General features: G+C 40.6%; 1 protein-coding gene across 2 annotated transcripts in view; it reads right to left on the bottom strand.

Annotated features, from left to right (window-relative positions):
- Nucleotides 1–98: 98 nt before the first annotated feature.
- The window catches only part of LOC138602639 (junction plakoglobin-like), a 42,262-nt gene continuing 32,625 nt past the window's right edge, over nt 99–9,735 (bottom strand). The window contains exons 15-17 of one of the 2 annotated variants that reach the window (XM_069674144.1): nt 9,285–9,327; nt 1,442–1,581; nt 99–320 (exon numbers count right to left, since the gene is read on the bottom strand). In XM_069674144.1, coding sequence (XP_069530245.1) covers nt 1,445–1,581; nt 9,285–9,327 — 180 coding nt within the window. In that variant the 3' untranslated portion in view covers nt 99–320; nt 1,442–1,444. Of the gene's footprint in view, nt 321–1,441; nt 1,582–9,284; nt 9,328–9,735 lie in introns of those variants that run through there. The other variant, XM_069674145.1, reaches the window with a different exon arrangement.

The raw sequence follows: 9,735 nt of genomic DNA, 5'->3' as shown, positions 1-9,735 counted from the left end.
TTTTGCCATATTTGATTGCTTCAAAAAGTTACCTGTGCAACAACACCTCCAAACTTCAGAACCCCCCTAACCCTAACCCCCCCCCCGTCCACCCACAATAAAACATTATAACAAAATTACATTTTTCATTACTGCAACAATAAACCTCTTTTTAACAAGCAACCTCTTTTCAAAGTTCTTGATTGCCATATAGGATTTTTTTTTCTCCCATCAGACAGGTCTGATTCACTTTGTCATTTTTTCTCTTCGTTCATCCGTTCATTCAGTCTCTCTTCATTTGGTCATTTCCTCTTTTCTTTCAGCATTTCTGTTTAATTCTCCTGCAACATGAAACAACAATTACTCTCAAACATAGTCATCTATATTCAGTTCAAAACGGTGGGAAGACCAAATCAGTTAAACAAAATGTACTGATATACCACAGCCAATACGATTTCACATTTAAAAGTTTTTCAACACAAAACCACTCAGATATTTCAAGTAGCAGTGTGCAAGGTTAGTGACATCTAGTGGTGAGACTGAAGATAACAACCAACTGATCATAGACACAGATAAGAACATAGATATGAGAGTCATTCACGTCCCATAAGAAACCACAGTCAATCCATTTACATAATATTACCCTAGCACATCATTTAACTAACTTAACTCGCCTGTTTATGTTATCCAAACCACAATTTGTGTTACAGTAAAAGCAAAACCAAATAGTTCTGGTGGCTGAACACAAACTGTTAACGTCATGTTCCACGTTTGTCCACCAACATGTAAGTATGAAGACGTGTTGAAGACGTGTCGTCCATCAGTACAGGAGCTAATTTTGTGGGTCATATTAAAGGTTAAAGAAACAGACACTCTAAGGCAGAGTGAAGACTCTTAGAAACAGTCTGTGTGTTGATGGAGAACGAAGAAGATACAGAGATGAGTATTTAAATGTATGGAGCTGAATGTGATTCTCCACAGTTACTGCAGGACTCCAGTCACTCAAAGCTGTGTTACTGAAGTCAACATAACACACAATATTGCTTTCTGTGAATACCTGAATCTACAGGACTTTGTATTGTTCACTTTCACATTCGTGGTTCAGCACAAAAATTGTCAATACAAACTTTTTTAAACAGAAGATGAAAGAACCTGCCTCTCTCTCTCTCGTTAGATGAGTGTTCACCATGACTTTGGTTCTGCACGAGGTTTCTGCCTGTTAAAGGAAGTTCTTGGCTCATGGTGGATTCATGTTGGATCTCTATAAATGCCATAACGGAGTTCAGTCCAAGACAGAAAAACTAGCGTACTGAATGTTGTTCCCATTTTAACCTTTAGGTTATGTTATTATTACAGGTGATACTAAGCAGGAAACTCATTTAACGTCCATTTCTCAGTAAAAGTGAGAAAATCAATCCTATAAGACAAGCAGCCAAGAATGTGTGTGTGTGTGTTTGTTTACCTGTTAGAGTGGTTCAGGATAGGCCTGTCTGGGGTCAAAGGTCATTTCAGGGATGTAGGGCTCGTGGAGGTCAGGGTCAAGCGGCAGGGTGTCCAAAGGCAGGTCAGCGTAGCCGTAGGCAGGATAAGAACCGTCCAACTCTGAGAGAAACACAGAAAACTGATCAGATTCTCTTTAAAACTCACAGACTGACATCGACTCCCTTTCACCTTTAAGAAGAAGCTACAGACCCAGCTCTTTATGAACACCTCTGACCTTAATGATGTTGATGCTATTGATGATGATGACATCGAGGATGCTGTTGATGTTGATCAGGATATTAATGATGATGATGATGACTATATTGACCTTGTTGATGCTGCTGATGATTATTATAAAAAAACAAAACAAAAACAAAAAAACACCCTATACACTTCCTGTCAGCACCAGTGTCCGGTCACACCTGAAGCTGAGTGTTGGCTCTTCCTGACTTCGTTCCCTCCTGTCTCGATCGTTGCTTGTGTTGTATTTACTCTCAGATGTACGCCGCTTTGGACTAAAACGTCTGCTAAATAAAATTGTAACATTGTAACATTGTAACATTGACATGAATATTATCATCATATAAACATGAAATAAAACATTATCCTTTTCTTTTCTGATAGATTACGTTTATTATTCATGATATATTTGTGCACTTATTATTGTCTCATCATTATTATTATTAATTGTGACATTTGACACTTTGAAACATGAGCCAAACACATCTATTATATTTATCACCGACAATCACTGTTGTGTTTAAGTGACCATTTAACAAGAGCAGTGTGATTTAATGCAGCGTTCATTGGAGCTGGGAAATTTCATTGAAGCTCAAATACAGAGAGGACTGAGGATGAATGTGTGATGATAAAGGGATGAGTGAAGTTGTAACTAAGATAAAATCATATCCTTCAACTGACCTCCATTACTCACAGCTGTGTGTGTGTGTGTGGTTGTGTTTGTGTGTGTGTGTGTGTGTGTGTGTGTGTGTGTGTGTGTGTGTGTGTGTGTGTGTGTGTGTGTGTGTGAGTACGTGTGTGTGTGTGTGATTTAGGAGGGTATTGGTCCTATTTAAAGCTGGGATCTCCATGTGTCATTTTTTTATGGAGGATTACTTCAACACACACACACACACACACACACACACACACACACACACACTTGGGATGAAGAACGTTAATTAAGGATGGAGGGATTTGAGTCCTCAGAGGGAATGAGAGAAGAACGTTGACAAAGAGGACTCTCTCTCTCTCTCTCTCTCTCATCTTTTTTAGTTCTCTCCATCATCTTCCTCTTGTCCTCTTGTCCATCCCTCTTTTTCCTTCTCTTTTCATCCTGCTCTGTCTTTGATCGTTGTTGGTTGTTTAGAGTCTAGTATAATTTTAGCTGAAGGTGTGATTTCTAAAGAAGTGATAATATACATTTTGCATGTCATCATCAGTTTAGGATTAAATAAAGTTAAGTTATCTTAATCTCCCTATTAATCTATTGAGTACCTGATCCTTCCTTTCCATCCTATCCTTTAAAACGGGTGTCAACATGCTTTTATTTACTGCTGCATTCCCAGAACTTCTTATCTAATCTTACTCAATTCTTTTAATTTAATTATTTATTTACTTTTAAATGATTTTATATTTTAATCTAATACTCTATTTTATCTTCATCAATACTTAATTGCTTTAGTTCACACCTTGCAGCTGATATTTTGAAATCATGTTGTAAATTTTTTAAATCAATAATTAAACCAATAATAATACATCATAAGTTCAATACCAACTGGTGAGTGTTGAGGATACAAAGACTGTGTGTGGATCTCTCCATCACAGCACCCCTGTGAGGGAGGTCTGCCCCTGACACAGATGGAGCAAATAGTGAATCCTTTTCGTTTAAGGCGAGAGCTGTGTGTGAATCTGTGTCCGTCGGGAAAATAAGATTTTCTAGTCTGCGACTTCAGAGCTGTGTAATTTTGGTATGCGTGCTGAGCAGATTACCAATCAGTAATCGCTCAATACCCCTGAGAATCCCCCAACACAGACAAGAAAAGAGACGGAAATGTTCTGGCAATCAATTACACTTTTTTTTTTTAACAATGTTTTTATTGGTATTTTCAATTTTTAGAGCATTTCAACAGGGAGAACAACAACCCGCCTACCTCACCCATCCAAGAACCCCTACACATACTCACATCCATACACACACACACACACACACAAAAAGTACAAATATAAAAAATGGCTTTGAAATATCGGGAAAAAAATAAATAAATAAATATATTACTGTAACCGAGGGATTATGAAGGCACCGAGACTTGTTAGAACTACAAAACAATAAACCATGGAGACTCCATCGGGAGAACTTTTTTATTAAGAGACTTCCACACCAGTTTATACCGCTTCTGCCGAACCCACAACAACTTCCCTTCCTTTTCCTTTCAAAATAAGAGCTCTAAGTATAGATAGTAAACTGCTCAATAGTATGTAATACAAACATGGTTACGCACCATAAAACAGCCCTAATAACAAAATAGCTTACATAATGAATAAATAAATAAATAAATACGTAAATAAAAGAGAAATAGAAATAATAACAGAAATAATAATGCAGAGAGAAAGGACAAGATGGCGGCACTCCCACGCGACGCGTGTGTTCAAAATGGTGGATCAAGTCTGCGGAAATTGAACAAAGAAAATGGGTGTGGCCTGGCCTGATAAACTACACAAGATGGCGTGGAAAAAGCTAAGCTTTGTGCTCACGAGATCTGTACCTTTAAGGTGTGTGTGGGTTACAGTAGACCCTAACCCTAACCCAATCAATAAGAAGCAGCAGTTTCACATTAACATAAATAAACACACTTTCTAAGCTATCTCTGCCCAGACAAACGCCTCTTACTTGAGATCACTCTTGGTAGTGATCAACGTGTGTTTTGTCCAGTGTTCGGCGCGATCCTCGGCGTGATCCTTGGCGCGAACAAAGATGGCTCGTGAATGGATTCGGGCAGATTGTCCGTGCAGGTGAAGAGGAAAACATCCTGAGTCGACGAGCTTCTGGTGGCGGAGACGTTGTCTGTGTCGGTTAGTGTTGCCAACTCCTCAGTAAGGAAAGTAGCTATTGGCTGTCCTAGAAGTCGCTAAATGACGTCATCGCCTAATTTGCATAATTGCCCATTTGCATCCATTGTAATGGACACTGTAGAAGAGAGGAATAACGTTCTGGGAGAGACACGAAGTTTATAAAAAACACCCTAAATATGTTTAGAACTATAAATTAACTTTCTTCTTTTGATTGTTTTTTTCCATTGAAATCGACCATCATTTCTCAAAATAACTTCATGACTAATGCTTTGTCTTGACCAACATTACATGAATCCATTTTTTCCTGTATTGTTTAATGTTAGAATATCAAATTTTAAAAAATGATGTACACTTACATCCCGCTCTGTAAGCCAGGGCAGGATCAGCAGGTTTCATTTGCAGTGTGGACGCGGAGTGGTGTGGGTCTCCTCTCCGCTCTGACTGCAGCTGGGACTGCTGCGCGTGGCTGACCGCCTGAGAGTGCTTTGGGACGGGGGAGGGGCTCACGGCAGCACCTGCTGCTGGTTGAGGACAGTAACTGCAGAACGATACGTGCGTTGAAGTCGGAGTCTCCAATAACACCAGAACAAGTCACTAGATTTGTCGCTTGTCGCTTTTGACAAAAAAGTCGCCAAGAGGATTTGAAAAGTCGCCAGATTAAGCGGGAAAGTCGCCAAGTTGACAACACTGGTGTTGGTCCTTCTGTAGGTGACGAGAGGCGGTGCAGCGATGCGTTCAAGTTACTTAGAAAAAAGTAGGAATTCTGTTTAATCAGCCTCTGTTTAATCAGCTTGGAGCTGATTGCGCGCTGGTGCAGTTAAAGTTAACTTGAACAAGAAAAATTACCTCAAGTCGCTGTGGAAAGGCTAAAAGGGAAAAAGTACCTCCTAATGCAACTCTGGCTACACATGACAGGCAAAGATATGTGGATTTCAGTGTCTTTTATAACCTGCATGAAATCCTGGCTGTGTCACAGGGACCCCCTGAGTCTTTGTGGTGTTTTAGTACCCTTATCAGGCTCCTCATCTCCCAAGTAGGCCTCTCCTTTGTTTGAGCCACATGGTGAGGTACCAACAAGGTTAAACTGCAAAAGCTTGGCGCGACTTTTGGGCTCTCTCACAAACTGCATCCCAGGCACTGTCTTCAGCAAATTCAAGATCTTGTTTCTACTTGGCCCTAGATTTCAGGTTCAGCAGTCAATACTCCTGGGGGTGGAATATCTTTTAAAATCTCATCAATCGGAAGAGAGTCTAGTGGAACAGGATGTCCACCCTGCTGTGTGCTAATGTCATGTCTAACCTGTAGGTAGAGTATGATGTGTTCATAAAGGTCTTCAAATGTTTTGACCCCCAGGATACACCACCTCTGTTGTGCTGTTGTTAAGGCAGGGTTATTATGGGAGGGGGTGTTTCTATGCAAAGGTATTCCCCTTTTGAGACGTGATTGTACAACTGACCATAATTTAGATGTATGTTTAATAAATGTGTAGTCTGTGCCATTCCTCAACGTGTAATGACCAAATAAAGGGACTGCCAGCCAGCAGCATGTCTGCCGCATGGTACTGCTCTATTTGCTTCCAAGCAGGGGGGTTGTTCATTTCTGTCGGCCAAAACCTATGTTTTCGTGCATCGTTGAGTGGCTTGGCCTTGTTTCCATGTCGGAGGCTTTTTGGCTGCAGCTCTTCCATGAAGACCACTTGTGGCCAGACTTCTCCGGACAGTAGATGGGTGTACCTGGGTCCCACTGGTTTCTGCCAGTTCTGAGCTGATGGCACTGCTGGACATCTTCCCATTTGGAAGGGAAATAAGCTCGATGTGTTTTTCACCTGCTGCACTAAGTTTCCTCGGCCGACCACTGCGTCTACGATCCTCAACGTCGCCCGTTTCTTTGTGCTTCTTCCAAAGAGCTTGAACAGCACATCTTGAAACCCCAGTGTGCTTTGAAATCTTTGTCTGGGAGAGACCTTGCTGATGCAGTATAACTACCTTGTGTCTTGTTGCTGGGCTCAGTCTTGCCATGGTGTCTGACCTGTGACATGAAACTGTCTTCCACAGCCTCACCTTGGTAGCAGAGTTTGGCTGTTCCTCAGCCAGTTTTAAGCCTCCTACACAGCTGTTTCTGTTTCACTTAATGACTGTGTTTCAACCTACATGTGACACTGATGATCATTAGCACCTGTTTGGTATAATTGGTTGATCATACACCTGACTATAATCCTACAACATCCCTGACTGTGTGCAGGTGTACCTGTAAGAACTGATGCTGGTTTGAAAGCAAAGCGTAGTAACACCAGATATTGATTTGATTTAGATTTTTCTTTTGTTCGCTCACTGATCGTTTTGTAAATTGATAAAAATAAACAATTCTTTATATTTTTGAAAGCATTCGTAGTTTACAGCATTTTTTTTACACCTGCCTAAAACTTTTGCACAGTACTGTATATCCTTATAAAACAGATGAAAATGTGAACCGATACAGACGCATTGAAGAACTGTAAACTAAGCACACATTCAGCATAACTTAGCTCTGAGGGTGACCTGTGATCAATATTGTGAGGACAACCAGCTGCTCTGATTAATAACAGCGAGTGCGTCATGATACAATCATCAAAATAAACTTTGCTGTGGACCAGTAAGTCCATATCAGTTCGATTTTTAACTTTTTGCTACAGCTACGTACTTGGGACCAGACGTCAGCATTAAGACGTCAGCATCGCAATCAGGCCAATACATCAGGGTGCTGTTTTTTCAAGTAGTTCTCCGCTGACTGCAGGGAGCTGAAGGTGCGTCTTCCCTCCGGCAGGTCCAAGCTCAGGTTCGTTGGGTGCAGCAGCCTGAAGGATATATTCTTGCCATGAAGTTGCTTTTTATTGGAGCGAAAGCCTTCCTCCTTCTGTAAAGAACTGTTGATATGTCTCTGAAAATCATAATATTCGAGTTGCTGTACTTGAGTGACTTTTTCTTCCGCGCCACTACCAGAATCTTCACCATGTCCGTGAAGCAGAGAAACCGGATCACTATGGCCTGCAGGAGGCTTCCTTCATCGGGACGTCATTAGAGTGTAAGGTGAGCACGTTCTATTTTGATCTGATCCCCGTCTTCCGAGCCCACTATATTTGGGAGCTTTAAGAAAGCGACCAGCCTTAAATTCTGTCTCCTTGCCTGATTTTCTTGGTCGTCCAACTTATCTTTTAAGCCATGAATCTCCTCCTCTGTTCTTTTCTTGTTATTAACGAAGTCTTGACGGAGTAAATTCAGGCTTTCTTCGTGATTGGCATGTTTCTTTTCAATGTCATTAATGCGATTACCAATATTCTGTTGTCACAAATGACTTTTTCCACTGATTAAGACAGTGTTCAGCTTTTTAATCTCTGGATTCTTGTGGAAGCTATCCATTTCCACAAGGAACCATGGTGGCTGCATGTTAGCATTAGCATCAAGTCAGGCTATGCTAGCGGGGACTGCAACAAAAGCAGCAGGTCTGTTTTTTTACGTTGACCCGGTCTCTTTAGAGGGCATTTGTCTTTTGACAGGCCTAAGGAAGCAAATCGAGTTGTTCCTTTACTTGTGTCGGTGTCTGAATAAGGATTTCGTATGGGAGCTGATTTCATCACGCCTGTCTTCTACGGCGCCATAACTGGAAGGCCGATCAATTACACTCAAAGACTCGATGCTGTTGAAGTGGTTATAATGTGAATAAATTTAGTTTTTTGTTCTGCTGCACTCCAGAACAACATGTTTTGCTAAGTGTCACATTTCTTTTAATGTTCTCGGTTTTAAAGCACTTTGAATTGCTTTATGTTTGAATGGTGCTCTATAAATAAATTTGCCTTGCCTTACTGATCTCTGGAAGGAAAGCAAAATGACACTTTTATTTGACATCAGACACGATCTGAGACCAGGCTGTGAATGATCTAAGAGCTGGAATGACACTGAACCCAGCGACTGTGATGACAATGATAATGTAGTCTCTGACGATGTAGTCTCTGTGAGTGAAGCCAGCGGTTATTCAGATAAGTTATAAATGAAATGTTACCGGGATGCTGGTTTATCTCAGTCAGTAAAGCATACACATACAGATGAAAAGTCCTCACTACATCAGCTGCTGGTTCAACTCTGACCTTGGCCACTTGGTGCATTTCATTCCGTCTCCCCATATTTCCTGACTCTCTTCACTGCTCGATCAATGAAGACGAAAGGCCCCAAAATAATAAATTATAAATATTTCCAAGACTTCCAATTCTGTCATTACAGCTAACAGTCAGACTGCAAATTCAGACGAAAGAATTGATTCGGAATAAAGAGACTTTCATGCAGAAGCAGGTGGTTAATATTAGAGATGAATGAAAACATAAATCATCATCAGATGAAGCAATGAGTTCTGGAGTATCTGGAGTTTGCTCCTCTTCTGCTCTCCACACTCACTGTTTCCAGCTTCAGCTGAAACACCATTAGACAACAAAGTGGACGATACTACTCAGACAAACAGAATAAAAACCAACACCTACAAAGTGAGGCTGTTTATTAAGATTCATTTAAACAAGATCATGGTGACAAACTGACGTATGTTAAATGAGTTTGGAGTGGAGATTAAAACTGCCCCACCTTGACCAGTTTGTCCTAAAGCAAGAATATTAATAACTATTACTACACTATAAATATACTATCACTGGTTTAAATGAACTTTCAAGCAAATTTCACAACAGAATAAAACATGTTTATAAGTTTCCTCTTGCAGATCAAAGTACTCACCATCAGTTAGGTACGCAGCCTCCAGAGGGACAGCAGAGTGAGCCTGAAGACACAGAACAACATATACACAACTTTTAAACCACCGTTCAGTAAAGTTTGAACACAGACAGGTGTGTGTGCCTGCGTGTGTGTGTGCATCCAGGATATGTTTGATTGACAGCAGATGGCAGACTGAGTAACAAACATAAACTTGTACTTTAAAGTCATTAACAGTTTGATCAGGGTTATCGAGGGTTAAGGACCAAACCAGCATCTGAACAGAATCTTGGTGTTTACATGCTGTATCATGGGCTGCAGCTAGGCTAACTAGCTTTCTAGTCTGTAAACTGTCTTTGGTTGTTTTCCACTTAATGTTTAATGAATTTTGCAGAAGAAGACAGTGGTTTCAAAGTTTTAATGTAGAAGAAAGCTTTAAAGTAAATCTAATGAGCCATGTTGTTTGAAGTCAGGC

Source organism: Semicossyphus pulcher, unplaced genomic scaffold (genome assembly GCF_022749685.1).
Source record: "Semicossyphus pulcher isolate SPU_LCO1_2020_fin unplaced genomic scaffold, fSemPul1.0.p SCAF_23, whole genome shotgun sequence".
NCBI lineage: Eukaryota > Metazoa > Chordata > Actinopteri > Labriformes > Labridae > Semicossyphus > Semicossyphus pulcher.
The sequence above is the reverse complement of the archived record's forward strand: the minus strand, read 5'-3'. Positions and strand labels throughout refer to the sequence as shown.